The sequence below is a fragment of the Macaca nemestrina genome, chromosome 1, assembly GCF_043159975.1.
Source record: "Macaca nemestrina isolate mMacNem1 chromosome 1, mMacNem.hap1, whole genome shotgun sequence".
NCBI classification, from domain to species: Eukaryota; Metazoa; Chordata; class Mammalia; order Primates; family Cercopithecidae; genus Macaca; species Macaca nemestrina.
Genome location: NC_092125.1, coordinates 221,260,972 through 221,279,779, shown reverse-complemented (window position 1 = coordinate 221,279,779; position 18,808 = coordinate 221,260,972). Strand labels below are relative to the sequence as shown.

Sequence of the window (18,808 nt, the reverse complement as noted above, 5' to 3'; positions counted from 1 at the left end):
AAAGTGTAGCAAGGATGATACTAGTATTGTGGTGACAACACAGAAACCAGGTTCTTCTGGCCAGTGCTTTTGTGGGGGTGGTTGGTTTGATTTGTATCTGTGAGGTCAATTCTGCTTCTGCAGAATCAGCTGTTCTCTTACAGAGAGTATTTATACCCAGAGTCTGTCACCATGGAGACAGTCAACAGTAGAGGGGCCATTTTATTCTCTGAGATTAGCAGGGAGTAGTCTACTACTCAGTCAGGAGGCCAGTTGGGAAGACAAAATAGGCACCCCAAACTCAGCAACTTCATAGCACCTTCCTCTCCCCCTGAAGCCTTAAGCTGTGTCAAGTCAAAGAAACCTGGGGCAAATCCTTATCATGTTTTTGACTGCAGTAAATCCACAGCCACTCTCTACTCCAGGCTGGCAGATTGAGACTAAGTACTCAACGAAAGTGCTCACTGGAAATTGGGTGGAAGAGAGGAGAAAGGTAAGGAAACGAGAGAGACTGGACAGAGGGCTCAGAGGAGGACCGATGGGGAGAGGCAGGAGTGAATTTCATCTCTGTTTTCAAATGGAGGGCAGCAGATGATTGCATCTTGAAAATATTAAGATTGCATCTTAAATATTCAGCAGGTTTGGGGGGAAGTTATTTATACTTATGAGTGGAACTGAGTACATACACAATGGAAAAACATGTATGTAACATACATCTTTGTTCTCTCTGTGTTCTACAAAGGATAGTTACATTCAAGCAATATTCATGCATTTTGCATGGTTTCTATGACTGGTTTATACATGACGGTCAGCGAAAAGACCATCGACACTCTGTTACAGATATAATAGGGATATTGAAAATACGGTAACAGGTTGTCAATGTAGTGCCTCTCAGCACTCTTCTCAATGAAGTGTTTCTAGGCGTATGGATATTTTCTGTCATTAATTCCTTTATACTTGATTTGAAGAACACTTGCTCTCCTTATTCTGGCCCTTCCCAGAATATGGTACCTCCTGAGGCCAGCTTGCCACTCTCTGCATTGATGTCTGGGGATTTGCTGCTGCTCTCTGGCACCTTTCCACAATCCTGCCCTACTAATGCATTTCAATTTTTACTTTTTTTCTTTTTTTTTGAGACACAGTCTTGCTCTGTTGCCCAGGCTAGAGTGCAGTGGCATGATCTCGGTTCACTGCAACCTCCGCCTCCCGGGCTCAAGCGATTCTCCTGCCTCAGCCTCCCAAGTAACTGGTACTACAAGTGCATGCCACCATGCCCAGCTAATTTTTGTTATTTTTAGTAGAGATGGGGTTTCACCATGTTGGCCAAGCTGGTCTTGAACTCCTGACCTCAAGTGATCTGCCCACTTTGGCCTCCCAAAGTGCTGGGATTATAGGCATGAGCCACCGCACCCAGCTTCAAGTTTTACTTTCAAATAGAACAATTTGGCTCTTGGTTTTCCTTTGTGTTTTAAAGGTCTTTGGAAAATACTTTGCCTTAGTTGGCAAAGTTTCAAGTCGGCATACTTGAAATAGAATATCTTCATTTGTGTTTGGCAAGACTGAGCCACTTAAAGTTTTTCAGAGACATCTAGACTTCCCCATGTCTTCTTGGGAAGTGGGCAAGGGAAAGAAAGTGAAATAGAAATGTCAGCTTTGGTATGGGGAAAAGAAGGGAAGGTTAAAGGCTGTTTTCATGGAGAACGTTAGTAATTACCACCTCTCTGGCCAGATACAACCTTCAGTCACCATCAGCTACAAATGTACTTGACCTTGTTTGGTGAGCAGGTGCGTGCAAGAGAAGTTCCAAAAGCAGGAAGGACTGGTTGAATACCTTCAGGTGCCCATGAGTGATGCAGTACTCAGGGATATTATGGCCTGGTCTCACACCTAGAGAAGATTGCATAAAAGTAGTGGAGTTGGAGTGACGTCAACAAAGTAGTGGACTAAGAAGCTCCAGGTTCTCATTCCCTATAGAAACATTAAAGAAAAAAACATAAAAACACTATAGGAGCTCTGGAAAACAGTCAAAGATATATAGCCCAGTCAAATGGCCAATCAAGAAAAAGACACATTCAAAATGAATAGGAAATTTCATGATGTTTTTACTTGTCCTTTCCCACTACCTCCCCAGCACAGCACAGCATAGTCTGCATTTTAGGGTAAGTGGCAGCTTGGCTCCAAGTTCCCTCCTTCAAATCCAGAGTGAGTGGAGCAACATTTGAACCTGTCTGGGGCTGCCTGAGGGATTGCTCTCTATTTCTTCTAACTTGGAGCTCAGACGGGAAAAGGTGGCATAGTTCAGATCTCAGGCTGGGAAAAGCCATGGAAAGCAATGACAGGCACAGCTAGTGAAAGCTGCCAGGGGATTACAGATCTATAAATATCTAGGGCAAGAGATTGTGGATAGAGGAATACGATAGAACATCTGAAGTCGAAGAAGAAGCAGGGGTGAGACTTTTTTTTGGAAATTAAAACATTTAAAAGCAGCTGTGTATGTAGGGGAATTAAGAAAACACACACACACACGCGCGCACATACACACACACACACACAGGTCCAGGCAAGATGTACACCAGAAAAGACTTGAGAATATTTTAAGCCTTCATGTTGGGCTGACCCCAAGACTCAGAACATTACTTGCTAGTTAGAAAAGGTCTTCCCTGCACAGAGCCAGTCTACAAAGACTGGAAGAGTTGGCTGCTTTTCAAATGCCCAATTTTCAATGAAAAATCACCAGACATACAAAGATACAGGAAAAAAAGAAAAGGCCCATCCAAAGGAAGAAAATAAAGTGAGAGAAACTCTCCCTGAATAAACACAAGCATCAAGGTACTAGTCAAATACTTTAAAACAACCGTCTTAAATATGGACAAATAGGTAAAGGACACAAAGAACTAAAGTAAATCAGGAAAACAATACATGAACAAAATGAGAACATCAAAAAGGAGATTGAAATTATAAAAAGGAGTCAAACCAGTTTTAGAGCTGAAAAATGCAATAACTGAATTGAAAAATTCAATGGAGGAATTCAACGGCAGATTTGAATAGGCAGGAGAAAGAATCAGCAAAGTTAAAGGAAGTGAACAGAGCCTAAGGGACTTATGGGACATTATCAAGCAGATTAATATATGCATTAAGAGAATTGCATAAGGAGAAGAGAGAGAGAAAGGGGCCAAGAGAGCATTTGAAAAAATAATGACTAAAATCTTCCCAAATTTGAGTAAATACATAGATCTACAAATCCAAGAAGTTCAGTGAACTCCAAGTAGGAAAAATCTAAAGAGTCCCTCATTGAAACACTTTATAATTAAAATATTGAAACCCAAAACAAAGACAGAATCTTGAGAGCACCAGGAGAAAAGTAACTCATCAAGAACAATGGCTCCTCAGTGAGATTATTAGGGGATTGACCAGATGAGGTGGCTCACGTCTGAATCTCAGCACTTTGGGAGGATAAGGCAGGTAGACTGCTTGAGCCCAGGAGTTCAAGACCAGCTGGGCAACATGGTAAAACCCTATCTCTACAAAATATATACAAATTAGTTGGGCACGGTGGTATATGCCTGTAGTCCCAGCTACTCAGGAGACTGAGGTGGGAGGATCACTTGAGCCTGGGAGGTGGAGGTTGCAGTGAGCCAAAATCATGCCACTGCACTCTAGCCTGGGTGACAGAGTGAGAGTGAGGCCCTGTCTCAAAAAACAAACAAACAAACAAACAAAAAAACAGATTATTAGGGAATTTTCTCAGCAGAACCCTTGGAGCCTGGAAGGCAGTGGGATAATATATTTAAAGTGCTGATAAAAAAATACTGTTATCTGATAATTTTGTATCCCACAAAACTGTCTTTTAAAAATGAGGGAGAAGTTAAAACATTCCCAGATAAACAAAAACTGAGGGTGTTTATTGACAGTAGACCTACCTTGCCAGGAAAGCTAAAGAGAATCCTTCAAGTTGAAACAAAAGGACATTAGACAGTAACTTGAAGCCATACAAAAATATAAAGTTGTCCAGTAAAGGTAAATATGTAGAAAAGCATAAAAGCTAGGGTTATTATAATTTTGGGGTGTAATTCCAGTCTTTATTTTTGACAGAATTTAGAAGACAAAGGCATAAAATTATAAATCTATGTAAATGAGTATGCATTATATAAAGATGTAATTTGTGACTTTAATAACATAAAGCAGAGAGAGGCAAAGCTATAAAAGAGTAGAGTTTTGGTATGCAATTTCAGTTGGTCACAATTTATAATATGTTGTTATAGCTGTAGGATATTGTGTATAATCCCCACGGTACCCACAGAGAAGATGCCTATAGAGTATTCACAAAAGAAAATAATAAGGGAATCAAAATGTGGCCCTCAAAAATTAAACACAAAAGAAGACAGTAAGAGAGCAAATAAGGGACAAAAATCTACAAGACATACAGAAAACAAATACTCAAGTGGCAAAAGTAAGTCCTTCCCTATCAATAATCACTTTTAAATGTAAATGGATTAAACTTCCAAATAAAAGGCATACATTAGCGGAGAGATTTATAAAACAGGATCCAACTATATGCTGCCTACAAGAGACTGACTATAGATTGAAGCACACATGTAAGTTGAAAGTGAAATGAAGCAAAAAGATATTTTTTTTTGCCAGAAGGGAGCAGGTATGGCTAGTATCAGGCAAAGTAGGCTTTAGGTTAAAAACTATTATGAGACAAAGAGGGACATTATATATTGATGAAAGGGCCAATTCACCAAGAAGAAGGTACAATACACACATGTATACACCAAATATTAGAGCTCTGAAATATATGAAGCAAAATGGACAGAATTGAAGGGAGAAATAGATGGCTCCACACTAATAGAAAGGTACTTCAATATCCCACTTTTAATACTGGATTAAAAAACCCCAGAAGATCAGTAAGGAAACTGAGGACTTGAACAACCCTATAGACCAATTGGACCTGACAGACACTCCATCCAACAAAGGCAGAATAGGTGTTTTTTTTTTTCCTCAAGTACATATGGAATATTCTCCAGGATGGGCCATATGTTAGACTACAAAACAAGTTTTAATAAATTATAAAGATTAAAATCATAAAAAGTACCTTTTCTGATCACAAATGAAATGAACTTAAAGATCAGTAGCAGAAGAAATACAGAAAAATCCACAAATATGTGGAAATTAAACAACACACTGTTTTAAAAAAAATCAGTAAAGAAAAAAATCACAGAAAAATTAGAAAATAATAATGAAAATACAACATACCAAAACTTATGGGATTCAGTGAAAGTACTGTTAAGAGGGAAATTAACAGCTGTAAACACATTAAAAAAGAATAAATATCTCAAATTAACCTAACTTTACACTTTAAGAAAACAGAAAAACAAAGAACAAACTAAATGCAAAGCTAGCAGAAGGAAGGAAATTAAAGATTTAGAGAAGAGGTAAGTAAAATAGAAAATAGAAAAACAACAGAAAAAAATCAATAAAACCAAGCTGGGACCGGGTGCAGTGGCTCATGCCTGTAATCCCAGCACTTTGGGAGGCCGAGATGGGTGGATCATCTGAGGTCAGGAGTTTGAGACCAGCCTGGCCAACATGGTGAAACCCCATCTCTACCAAAAATACAGAAATTAGCTGGGTGCTGTGGTGCATGCCTGTAATTCCAGCTACTAGGGAGGCTGAGGCAGGAGAATTGCTTGAACCTGGGAGGCAGAGGTTTCAGTGAGCTGAGATTGTACCACTGCACTCCAGCCTGGGTGACAGACCGAGACTCCATCTCTAAACAAACAAGCAAGCAAACAAACAGAAAACCAACTTGGTTTTTTGAAAAGCTCAATAAAATTTACAAATGTTTATCTATATTGACTAAGGGAAGAAAAGAGGAGATGCAAGTAACTAAAATTAGAAATGAAAGTGTGAAATAATTACCAACTTTTTTCTGACATAAAAAGATAATAAGAGAGTACTGTGAACATATGCTAACAATTGGATAACTTACATAGTTCTCCATGAAATGGAGAAATTCCAAGAAATACACAATATATCAAGACTGAATTATAAAGAAATAGAAAATCTGAATAGATCTATAACTAGTGAAGAGATTGAATTAGTAATCAAAAATCTCCCAACAAAGGAAAGCCTAAGACCAAATGACTTCAGTGGTGAATTATAACAAATATTTTAAAAAGAATTAACATCAGTCCTTCTCAAATGCTTCCAAAATATTGAAGAGGAGGAAATAAATTCTAACTAACTTTATGAGGCCAGCATGACCCTGATACTAAAGATGAAGACATCACAAGAAAACTACAAACCAGTATTCTTTATGAATATTGATGCAAAAATCCTCAAGTAAATAGTAGAAACCCCAATTCAATATTATATTAAAAGGGTTATATACACCATGATCAAGTGAGATTCATTCCTGGAATGCAAGAATGGTTCAGGGCTGGGCATAGTGGCTCATGCCTATAGTCCCAGCACTTTGGGAAGCCGAGGCAGGCACATCAGTTGAGGTCATGAGTTCGAGACCAGCCAGGCCAACATGATGAAACCTCGTCTCTACAAAAAATACAAAAATTATGTGGGTATGGTGGCACATGCCTGTAGTCCCAGCTTGAAAATGGCTTGAACCTGGGAGGTGGAGGTCTCAGTGAGCCAAGATCTCACCACTGCACTTCAGCCTGGCCAATTCTGTCTTAAAAAAAAAAAAAGGTTTAATATATAAAAATTAATCAGTATACTAGAACGAAGGAAAAAAAACTACCTGATCATCACAATGTAGAAAAAGCATTGGGCAAAATTAAACTTCTTTTTATAAAAAAAAAAAAAAAAAGCATTCTACAAACTACACATAGAAGGAAACTGCCTCAGCATAATAACAAAAACCCACAGCTAACATAATACTCGATGGTGAAAGATTGAAAGCTTTTCCTTTAAGATTAGGAATAAGACAAAGATGCCAGCTTTTGCCACTTTTATTCAACATCGTACTGGAAGTTCTAGCCAGAAAAATTAGGAAAGTAAAAGAACAGCTTCCAAATTGGAAAGGAAAAAGTAAAATTATCTCTCTTTTTGCAGATGGCGTGATTTTATATATAGGAAACCCCTAATGATTTTATATGTCGGAAACACACATACACCCACACACAAACTGTTAGAACTAATAAACGAGTTAAGCAAAGTATGCAAAAGTTGATTGTGTTTGTAAACACTAACAGTGAACTCCGAAAAGGAAATTAAGAAAACAGTTCTATTTACAGTAACATCAAAAAATACAATACTTAAGAGTAGGCTTAACCAAGGAGATGAAAGGCTTATATACATTGAACACTACAAAACACTGCTGAAAAAAATAGAGGACATAAATTAATGGAATGACACCCTGTGTTCATGGATGGAAGACTTCATATTGTTAAGATACCAATACTACACAAAGCTATCTACAGATTCAATGCAATCGCTATCGAAACCTCAGTAAAGTTTCTGCAGACATAAAATCCATCCTAAAATTCATATAAAATCTCAAGAGACTCCAAATAGCCAAAACGGTCTTGAAAAAAAGAACAAAATTGGAAGACTCACATTTCTTGGTTTCAAAACTTACTAAAAGCCACAGTAATGAAGACAGTGTGATACCGGCATACAGACAGATACATAGACCTATAGAACAAAAGAGCCTACAAACAAACATTTGTATATACGATCAAACGACTCTTGACGAGGATGCTAAAACTGTTCAGTGGGGGAAAGGACAATTTCTTCAACAAATGGTGTTCGGTAAAGTGGATATCTGTGTGTAAAAATATAAAGTTAGGTCCTTCCCTCATTCCATATACAAAACTGAACTCGAAGTGGATCAAAGACCTGGATAAGACCTAAAACTACAAAACTCTTGGAAGAAAACACAGGGGGTTGGGTGTGATGACTCATGCCTGTAATCCCAGCACTTTGAGAGGCTGAGGCGGGAGGACTACTTGAGGCAAGGAGTTCAAGACCAGCCTGGGCAACGTAGCAAGAGCCCATCTCTCTCTTTTTGAAATTAAATAAAAAAGAAGAAAACACAGGGGAAAAGTCTCATGACATTGGCTTTAGCAAGAATTTCTTGATATGACACCAAAAGCACAAGCAACACAAGAAAAAAATAATAAATTGGACGTCATCAAAACAAAAGACTTTGTGCCTCAAAGGACACTATCAACAGAGTAAATGATAACCAGTGGAGTGGGAGAGAATATTTGCAAATCACAAATCTGATAAGGGGCTAATATCCGGAATATGTAAAGGACTTCTATAACTCAACAATAACCAAAGACAAGCAACCTGATTAAAAAATGACAAAGGAGCTGAATAGATATTTCTCCAAAGAAGATGTACAAATGGCCAATAAACACATAAACATAGTCAGCCTCACTGATTATTAGGGAAGTCCAAATCAAAACTACAATGAGATACCACTTCACCCTTTAGTACGGCTAGTATCAAAAAACAGAAAATAACAAGTGTTGGTGAGGATATGAAGAAATGGGAACCCTTGGACCCTAAATGATACTGCCACTGTGGAAAACAATATGGCAGTTCCCCCAAAAAATTAGACATAGAATTACCATATGATCCAGCAATTATGCTTCTGGTTGTATGCCCAAAAGAATCAAACGCAGGGACTCAACAAGATATTGTACATTCACAATAATAGTAACTATTCACAGTAGTCAAAAGGTGGATGCAACCCAAGTGCCCATTGATGGATGAAAGGATAAACAAAATGTGTAAGTATACTATGGAATATAATCAAACCTTAAAAAGGAAGAAGATTCTGACACATGCTATCAAATGGATGAATTTTGAAGACATTATACTAAGTGAGCTAAGACACAAAAGGACAAATATTGTATGATTCTACTTACATAGGGTGCCTGTAACAGGCAAGGTCATGCAGAGAAAGTAGAATGATGGTTGCCAAGGGCTGCAGGGAGAGGAGAATGGAGAGTTGGTGCTTAATGGTCACAGAGTTTCAGTTTTGCAAGGTAAGTAGAGTTCTAGAGATGGATGGTGGTGATGATTGCACAACAGTGTGAATGTCACTGAACTGTAGAGTTGAAAATGGCTAAAATGGTAAATGAATTTTATGTTGAATATATTTTACCATATTAAACGTTAAGAAAACTAATTAGAGAACAAAATGTAATTTAAAAAGTGAGAGAGTTGGAAAGAATGAGGAATGAAGAAGAGAAAGAAAGGGAGGACTGGGCACAGTGGCTCATACCTGTAATCCCAGCACTTTGGGAGGCCGAGGCGGGTGGATCACAAGGTTGAGAGATCAAGACCGTCCTGGCCAACATGGCAAAACCCTGTCTCTGCTGAAAATACAAAAATTAGCTGGACACAGCGGCGCGTGCCTGTAATCCCAGCTACTCCAAGGCTGAGAGAGGAGAATCGCTTGAACCCGGGAGGCGGAGGTTGCAGTGAGCCGAGATCGCTCCAGTGCACTCCAGCCTGGTGACAGAGCGAGACTCCGTGTCCAAAAAGAAAAAAAAAAAAAGGAGGAGGCAAAAAGGAGACAAGAGCAGGGAGAGAGAAGATGAGAAAGGACACAGGTGCAGATGATGAGAAGGTGGCCAGGGGAGACAATGACAGCTCTTCCCAGGGGTGACGCATGGCAGGCTCCCTGTCCCCAAGCAAGCTCTTATCCTGTGTTGGGCAGGATGTCCTGGGGTTTGTATTTACCTTTTCCCGACCCATCTTCTGATGGCCCAGGAGGTAAGGGGACCCAGCAGAAGTTTGAGAAGTGGCATCTCAGAGGCTTTCCTGAATATTTGGTCTTTTCCAGTTCACCAGAGACACTGACAAGACACCCCAATCCATTTACGGAAAAGAATACATCACTTTCCCAGACCACAGGCCGGACCAGATCTCCAGGTGGTACGGGAAAAGGAAAGTTGAGGTAAGAGGGAGTGGTGGCTGGGACACTCAGGCCTGGACCCCACCCACAGCTCAGGGGACACCAGCCAGGTTCTTATAGGTGTATTATCCTCTTGGGGAAAACAGGAGTAGTCTCATTAATACCCTCCCAGCCCAGGGGCTGCAGATAGCACTAACCCATAATTACCTGTGTGGGCTGATGATCTGTTTAATCTCAAACTGGTAGCATTCCCTCCAACCTATATCCCAGCACCTGGATCACACTCTTCCAACAGAATATGGGCAAAGAATGTGAGAAACAGCAACAAAAAGGTAAATGATGCATATAGTCGGGAATCACATAAGGCACTGCAAAAGCAGCTAGCAGTGATGTATTTGGACAAACAGTGTTGTGTATTATCCGTGCTGCAGCTTCCTGTTCTTTTGTATGAAAAGTCAAGCACCATTCACACGTTGTATTGACTGGGCACTTGTCTGTGGGAATCATGGTGTTCCAGGGGTTGGAAGCAGAAAGCAGGGCATTGCAACCTCAGAACATGCCCCCCACACCCAAGGAGGGGCATTTGAGACTATTATTACCTTTAGCAATCCCCCTGGTGAGTATCTAGGAGACAATTATTAACTTGGTGTGCCAGAGGCTCAGAGATCCTGGCGCTTCCAGGAACAGCAGGGAAAGCGGTCTCCTACAGTAACCCCTGTGGGCAGCTCCCAGCCGGCACAGCCTGGGGAGAGCGAGCTTGTAGGTGCTCACCCACTGGGTGAGCAGCTGTGCTCTGTCCCCACCACACTCTGGGAGTTCCCTTGACTTGTTTCTTTTGCCAGCCTGATGTTCTCATAAGTGATTTCTGTCTCCTCGCTCCCACTGCACCTGACCCTACTACACCTGCTTCAACTCAGGGTGGCAGCAGAGAGGCACGGAATAAGGTCGTGGACATCTTTTGGAATTGGGGCATTTTAGTGTTTGGAGGGACCCAAGAGATCATTCAGCTCAGCGGCCGGAGGTGTCAAGTGTCTTTTTCAAAGCTGTGTGGCTTATTGGTAAGGGATGAAGCAAATTGCTGCTCTGCAACTCAGGCAAAGAATGTCCTCAGATTCCATTCGTCATCTGCCAGAGTCGCCTATTTGCATACTGCATTTAGGGATCCACGTTAGGATAAGCAGCAACAGATTTTCAGCTCTGTGCTGGCAACCCCAGACCACTCCCTCATCCTCAGACCACGCTGACATCCCCAAGCAAGCTGATGCTCTGGGGCTGCTGAGCTTCACCGGTAGTGGGCACCAAAGACACAAGTGAATTTTAACATAACCAAGTCAAAGTTAGAAGCCAGGATCGGGCCGGGCGCGGTGGCTCAAACCTGTAATCCCAGCACTTTGGGAGGCCGAGACGGGTGGATCACGAGGTCAGGAGATCGAGACCATCCTGGCTAACACGGTGAAACCCCGTCTCTACTAAAAAATACAAAAAACTAGCCGGGCGAAGTGGCGGGCGCCTGTAGTCCCAGCTACTCGGGAGGCTGAGGCAGGAGAATGGCGTGAACCCCGGAGGCGGAGCTTGCAGTGAGCTGAGATCCAGCCACTGTACTCCAGCCTGGGCGGCAGAGCGAGACTCCGTCTCAAAAAAAAAAAAAAAAAAGAAGCCAGGATCGGGGGCTCTCGGTCTCCAACCATCCATGTGTGTGAGGTATTGACCCTAGTTCTCAGTACATTGTAGAGCATTTAGAGAGCTTTTCTGAAAGACCTTTAGACCCATTACAAGCTCTGACCAAGAGTTTAACATACAATCTAGTTAAAATTAAGAACCCCCCCCACCCCACCCACACCCCCGCACTGTCCTCTCCAAAAGAACAGACAATTGAATATTCATTTCTTCTTTTCTTTTCCTTTCTTCTCTTCTCTTCTCTCCTCTCCTCTCCTCTCCTCTTCTTTTCTTTATTTTGAGACAGAGTCTCGCTCTGTCACCCAGGCTAGAGTGCAGTGGTGCGATCTTGGCTCACTGCAACCTCAGCCTCCTGGGTTGGAACAATTCTCCTGCCTCAGCCTCCCGAGTAGCTGGGATTACAGGTGTGTGCCATCACACCCAGCTAATTTTTTTTTGTATTTTTAGTAGAGACAGGGTTTTGCTATGTTGGTCAGGCTGGTCCTGAACTCCCGGTCTCAAGTGATCTGCCCACTTTGGCCTCCCAAAGTGCTGGGATTACAGGCGTGAGCCACTGTGCCCAGTCCTGAATATTTATGTCTAATGTTTCTGTTCAAATTGCCTGCTTGTGGGATGGGGCTCTGAACATAACCCTGCTACCACACGGCTGCTTCAACTCTGTCAGCTCTTCTGTTTCCTTCATGATGCCCTTCTTCTCCTAGGACAGCTTCCTTCTCCATCTCCCACTCTCCACTCCCACTTGCTCTTCCTTCTTAGGCGAAAACGATTCCAAAGCTCATATCCCCAACTGCCTCCTTTATCTGATTCTCACACACCAAGCCAATGTTTCCTCTGCCTTAAATCACCCCAGGGCTAAGTAGTGGACAGTAGAGACCACCTCTAGGGCCCAGAGCCCACAAACTATTCACACATCCAGTCCTAAACTTGTCCACCCTAAACTTGCCTCACCCAATGGTTCCCATGGAAACCACAGTAAAGGCTCTGGGCCCTGCTCCCCGCTCGTTCCTTCCGCCTCCCGACCAACGACCAACACTGGTGCTTCCTTATGTGGCCCTGCAGGGCATGGCGTACTCTTCCTCTTGAGAACTGTAAGTAACAAGCTCTTCTTTCAAAGGTAGTTGTCTCTGTGTCTGTCACTTTCCCAAATAAGGAAAAATCCCAGGCACCCAATAAAGACAGCAGGACCACACCCCAAATCAAGAGAAACAGCGAGAAAATTCCTCCTGGCATCTCTCCCTCCCAAGCCACGAGGCTGCTTCTGCACTTCCCTCTGTTGATGGGAAACCCTCCAAGTCACTTCGGCACTGGAAATACACTACGGGGTACCTGGCGATGTGGATCTTGGGAATCCTGCTTAATGTCTGTGCCCACCCCCCTTGTCTTCCTCTGGCATTGTGATCTGACTTATTTATGGGACCACCACTTGAAATATTGGGTGCAGCTGGCATTTCCAGACCATAGCAGACACAGGCCTCCCTGTCTGCTCCAGACAAGAGGACAAGCATGGAAATCAACATTATCCCCCCTTGTAAATCAGTGCAGTTCCCCAGGATTCCCTTCTGGGCCCAAGAGGATTTTCTTAGGAAAAGCACTGAATCAGGCAGACATCCCAGAGAAAGGAGAACATGGCTTTCTTCTCCCTGTAAATTACTCCTCACCAAAGAAATCACTCCCCTAGTTTCCAACTGAGCGAGCAGTAAATCGTGTGCAGGAGAAGATAATGTATAGGGTGTTGTCTGATTCTTCCCACAGTAACAGACTGAAATATAAGGCACACACGTCAGGCTGGCTTTCACCATCTTTTCCTTGCCCTTAGGAACAGGCTTGGATGCATGAGACTTGAGACAAATAGGCTGCAATTTCAGATCACAAGTGAGGTGGTACTGACTCTTCCCATTCAGCAGGATGTCCTGGCTTTAATTTTAATGTGCCAACGTAGCTCATTCTAGGAATGAATTGACTTGGCATGGGACCGGCCATACAGAGAACTGACTGCAGCTAGCTGGGATGTGTTTGAAAGTGGGATGCCTCAGAGTGGGATAAACAAGTGTGTTTCTGAAGACCTTTTGCCAGCCCATGGATGCCCACTCTCTCCATTAGCGCCAAAGACCCCTACATGTGGCAGCTCCTGTCTCCACCATGGCCAGGCGGATGCCTTGCTCCTATCAGTAATGAGCCCACTGTGTCTGTCCTTCCAGGGGCTCCCCTACAAACACCTGATCACCCACCACCAGGAACCCCCACATCGCTACCTGATCAGCACCTATGACGACCATTACAACCGGCATGGTTACAACCCGGGGCTGCCTCCGCTCCGCACCTGGAATGGACAGAAGTTGCTGTGGCTGCCAGAGAAGTCTGACTTCCCCCTTCTTGGTATTTTTATAATTCAGGGTTTTCCTCTGAATTGGTCTGTAAAGGTGCACAGACCAATGCAGCTATACCTGCCTTATGCAGAAGGAGCCACACAGGTGGCCCTGGCTCCAGTAGAGCAGTGGATGACACAGTCGGGTCTGAGTCCTATTGTCCCCTCAGGGCTGCCTCCTGTGCTCTCCCCTTGATACGGGATAATCTTGGCTGTGTAATGAAGCCATCACCTGTGCCCCATGATGGCATGCTTAGAGCACAGGTGGCAGGGAGCGCATCCACGCATCCTTCCTCCCAGTCGTATTTACTACATGAATAGTGACAATATTTCCCAGGTAGTGCTCCTTGCTGCAATGGTAACAAACACTGAGGAATTTCTGGCCTCGGGGAGTTGACATTCCAGTGGGGAAACAGGTAAGACACCACTAAAAAGTAAGAACACTTAAGATCACATAGATAATTTTAGACCGGAATGTGTGCTATGGAGAGAAAACAGGTAATGGATAGAAAGTGAGGTGGTGAATTTGTGAGCCTCCTTTGGTTCACACGTTCCTCCTTGGAAAAGTGAGGGATGGTCTTTGTTGAGGAGATAGTTGAGTTGGGAAGAAGGGAACCATACAGGGATCGATGGGGAGGGCATTCCAGAGGAAGGAACAGAAAGTGAAAAAGGTCTACGGCAGGAATGGAGGAGGGCCATGTAGGGGCTCACAGGGCACAGTGAAGGGAATGAAATTTGTCCTACCCACAATCCCAAGACCTGGAATGCATTTTTGTAGGAGAGTGCCTTGATCTGATTTACATTTCAAGCCACGTCCACCCTAATGAGGACACAGAGCAGTGCCATCTCTTTGTGGTCCTACCTTTTGATGCAAAGGGACATAGGTCAGAGGATGAGCTACTGGTCACTCTGCATTACTTTTGCATGGGATTCTTCTCAACATCACTCTCCATGCACACAGCTTCCTTCCCGACAGGGGTGGGACAATTACTCAGGACTAGCGAGGCCACGCACAACCTCACCATGGGGGCTGACTTCTCCAAGGCCCCCGTGGCAGAGCCTGGTCTCCCCTGAGCACTTGGGATGCAGGTGCACCTTGAGACCGCCAGGGGCTGACTGAACCAATGCTCTCTGCAAGGCTTCTTCCCTCTGGGGCTCTGCTGGCCTTGGTGCCTGACAGAGCAGCCTGGGAAAATCTCCAGCGCCCCTGCTGCCCAGTCTCGTGGCCATTTAGAGCAAGACTCCTTCTCTAAGCCCCATTCAACAGGACCCTGGTTTCTCTTGCAGCTCCCCCTACAAACTATGGACTCTATGAACAACTTAAGCAGAGATGGCTCGCACCCAAGGCTGGCCTGAAGCAGAGCACGTACACTTCATCCTACCCCAGACCACCGTCGTGCGCTCTGTCCTGCAGGGAATATGCGATTCCGGTCCCTCCCCATCGCCTGCATCCTGTCCCACACTTCTGAGAGCTGCCACCCCAGTAGCAGCTCAGATAGAACCAACTGGAGACCCACAGCATCCCTGGACTTGCCAGACAACAAGCGGCTGCAGATAAACTCAGAGTACAATATCCGGCCTGTCAAGGATGCCCTCAGAATAACCATCTGCATTTGGCGGTACCTGTCCCCTCCTCAAATCCCACAGGTTCCTTTCTTTCCATCCCACAATTAAAGCTCTTTGATACTATTGCTGGGCTATGTACGTGCACAAGACAGATTCAGACTGTCAGAGAAAACAGGAAGGGCCCTTAAGTTCCACCCTGTTGTTTCACAGGAGGGGAAGCTGAGGTCCGGAGAGGTAATGAGACTTGCTGAAGAGTCTAGTCCCATGGAGGAAACGAATCTGATGATGAAACCCATCGTGAAAACTCCACAGAATGACCGAATGTGGTTCCCAGGAGGGCAGTGCTGCAGAGCTGGCGATGGGGAAGGACCCCAGCTTGTCTGTCATTGCCAAGGCAGAGGAAGGCGTGCTCTGGCCCCATGGGACTCGGAAGGGGAAGACACATGGCATTTCCTCTGTCTCTGAGCTCGCAAATCTTTTTTTTGTTTGTTTGTTTGTTTGCTTGCTTTTTTTTGAGATGGAGTCTTGCTCTGTTGCCCAGGCTGGAGTGCTGTGGCATGATCTCGGCTCACTGCAACCTTCACCTCCCGGGTTCAAGTGATTCTTCTGCCTCAGCCTCCTGAGTAGCTGGGACTACAGGTGCGCACTACTGTGCCCGGCTAATTTTTGTATTTTTAGTAGAGACGAGGTTTCACCATATTGGTCATGCTTGTCTCGAACTCCTGACCTCGTGATCCCCCTGCCTCAGCCTCCCAAAGTTCTGGGATTACAGGCCTGAGCCACTGTACCTGGCTGAGCTCTCAAATCTTTATGAGCCTGGACAGAGGGCAGAGCCTCTGGTGAGTGATTTGGGAGAGAGAGTAGATCTCCTAGCAGAAGAACTCAGGCATGGTCCTCGCCTAGGACAGGGGTCCACAAGTGCGCATGCTCAGTGCTCACACAAAACTTCCTCTTTGAAGAAATGCCAGCAGACACCTTGGGCCCTCTGCATGCTTGGCTCATGGGCACAGGTGTGTTTTGTCAGTGATTTTGTACTGCAGACCAGTAATATGACTCCCAGTTTGGGAACCTGAGTCTTTGCCATTGTTTTCACAGGACACCTGCTGGCCTCAGGCCACCTACCTTAGGGTCACATTGGCACCTACTAAGTTCCTTCCTTAGTCATCCAAGTGTCCATGTAAGGACGCTGTCTTCCATCCTGACTGAAAGTCAGAGCCTGCACAGGTTAGGTGCTCTATAAATGTTTGTTGGATGAGTGAATGACAGGAGTTGAATGAATGAGTTGAATGAGTGAATGACAGGAGGAGGAGCCAGGGGGTACAGAAAGGCTGCCTCAGGAGACAGCTGTGGGTTAAAGTGGAGCTGGCTGTCCTCACAACTCCAACATCCAGCCATTCTATTGAGCATCCATTGAGCCATATCTGGGCCTGGCCCTGACCTCACAGAGCCTCAGCCCAGCAGTCAGGGAGGAGCATGAGGTAAATGGCTGCAGGACAGAGAGCTGCGGCAGCTGGAGGCCCTGGGGGACAGTGAGGGATTGCGGGGAGTGAGGGAGACCCAGGATATGCTAAGTAAGGGTGTCCAATCTTTTGGATTCCCCGGGTTACATTGGAAGAATTGTCTTGGGACACACATAAAAAAAACGAACACTGGCCAGACGCAGTGGCTCATGCCTGTAATTCCAGCACTTTGGGAGGCCAATATGGGTGGATCCCCTGAGGTCAGGAGTTTGCAACTAGCCTGTCCAACGCAGTGAAATACTGCCTCTATTAAAAATACAAAAATGAGCTGGGCACAGTGATTCATGCCTGTAATTCCAGATACTCGGGAGGCTGAGGCCGCAGAATCGCTTGAACCCAGGAGGCGGAGGTTGCAGTGAGCTGGGATGGTGCCACTGCACTCCAGCCTGGGCGCCAGAGTGAGACTCCATCCCAACAACAACAACAACAACAACAATAAACTTACACTAACGATAGCTGATGAGCTAAAAATATATAGCAAAAAATACCATAATGTTTTAAGTAAGTTTACAAATTTATGCTGGGCCACATTCAGCCTGCAGGCGGAGGGTTGGACAAGCTTGTGCGAAGGTAAAGGATGTCAACGGGCAGGGGTTGACAGGTGATGAATGAAGACCTGGCCTGTCTAGGTAGGGCCAAGGAGAATCAGGCAGGTCAAGGCCAGAGAGCTGAGGGAGATTACCCAGCTGAAGGGACAGGTGGGGAGGGAAGAGAGGGTGGCTTGGGCCATGGGGGCAGCACGTGTGAAGCCTCTGACTTGGGAAGAAACTAAGCAGGTTCCTTAAAAGTCCAGAAAGACCGTGCGTTGGTCTCCTGTTGCTGCTGGAACAAAATACCACAAACTCAGTGCCCTTAAGCAACACATGTTTATTTGACCGTTTTTTATTATAAATGTGAATAGGCCAGGCGCGGTGGCTCAAGCCTGTAATCCCAGCACTTTGGGAGGCCGAGGCGGGTGGATCACGAGGTCAGGAGATCGAGACTATCCTGGCTAACACGGTGAAACCCCGTCTCTACTAAAAATACAAAAAACTAGCCGGGCGTGGTGGCGGGCGCCTGTAGTCCCAGCTACTTGGGAGGCTGAGGCGGGAGAATGGCGTGAACCCGGCAGGCGGAGCTTGCAGTGAGCCGAGATCACGCCACTGCACTCCAGCCTGGGAGACACAGCGAGACTCCGTCTCAAAAAAAACAAACAAACAAACAAACAATAAATGTGAATAAATGCACATTTGTTCAAAATATCGTAAGCTCAGTGCTTTAAAACAACACACATTTATCCTCTTGCAGTTCTCTTACGGGTAAGAGTCTACAGTGGGTCCTCAGGGCTGCGTTCCTTCTAGAGGGTCTGGGGCAAATTGTTTCCTTGTCTTTTCCAGCTTCTAGGGCACATCACTGCTCCCCATCTGGTGCCGCCATCAGCCTGTCGAGAGCCCGCAGTGCAACCTCTTCCTTCCTCTCTCTCCCCTTACAAGGATCCCTGTGACTACACTGGGTTCCCTGGATAACCCAAGATAACCTCCATCTCAAGATCCTTAATTTAATCACACCTATAAAATTCCTTCTGAATGTAAACTAACATATTCACAGGTTCCAGGATGAGGATATGGACATTCTAGGAGGGATGAGGAGAGAAAAGTTCTGTGCACTTGACACCTGCTCAGTCACTTACTCCCCTCCTACCCACAATGTGTCTGGTCCTTTCCAGGCAGCTGGGATGGTCAAGGGGCAGGGGCAGGTGGAATCCTATGAGGGCCACCGACTGTGGCTGCCCTCACCTGGTCAGCACTGCTTCACTTTCCACCCACA

At 44.7% G+C, this 18,808-nt stretch overlaps 1 protein-coding gene across 2 annotated transcripts; it reads left to right on the top strand.

The window, feature by feature from the left end:
- Positions 1 to 177: 177 nt before the first annotated feature.
- Positions 178 to 15,605, top strand: CFAP107 (cilia and flagella associated protein 107). 2 transcript variants are annotated; one of them, XM_071100460.1, is made up of 5 exons: positions 178 to 472; positions 9,803 to 9,916; positions 10,792 to 10,932; positions 13,750 to 13,927; positions 15,204 to 15,605. In XM_071100460.1, exons 1-5 carry the CDS (start codon positions 362 to 364, stop codon positions 15,383 to 15,385), a joined length of 726 nt encoding a protein of 241 aa, XP_070956561.1. In that variant the 5' UTR covers positions 178 to 361; the 3' UTR covers positions 15,386 to 15,605. The 2 variants fall into 2 exon arrangements, with proteins under 2 accessions (XP_070956561.1, XP_070956564.1); XM_071100463.1 differs by lacking the exon at positions 10,792 to 10,932 and having other exon boundaries at positions 180 to 472.
- The last annotated feature ends 3,203 nt before the right edge of the window (positions 15,606 to 18,808 follow it).

Coding starts and splice junctions, on each gene's coding strand:
- CFAP107 (XM_071100460.1), top strand. CDS start 362: ATGTTTTTGACTGCAGTAAATCCACAGCCACTCTCTACTCCAGGCTGG. Junction 473..9,802: donor GGGTGGAAGAGAGGAGAAAG/GTAAGGAAACGA, acceptor GGTCTTTTCCAG/TTCACCAGAGACACTGACAA. Junction 13,928..15,203: donor GTCTGACTTCCCCCTTCTTG/GTATTTTTATAA, acceptor TTTCTCTTGCAG/CTCCCCCTACAAACTATGGA.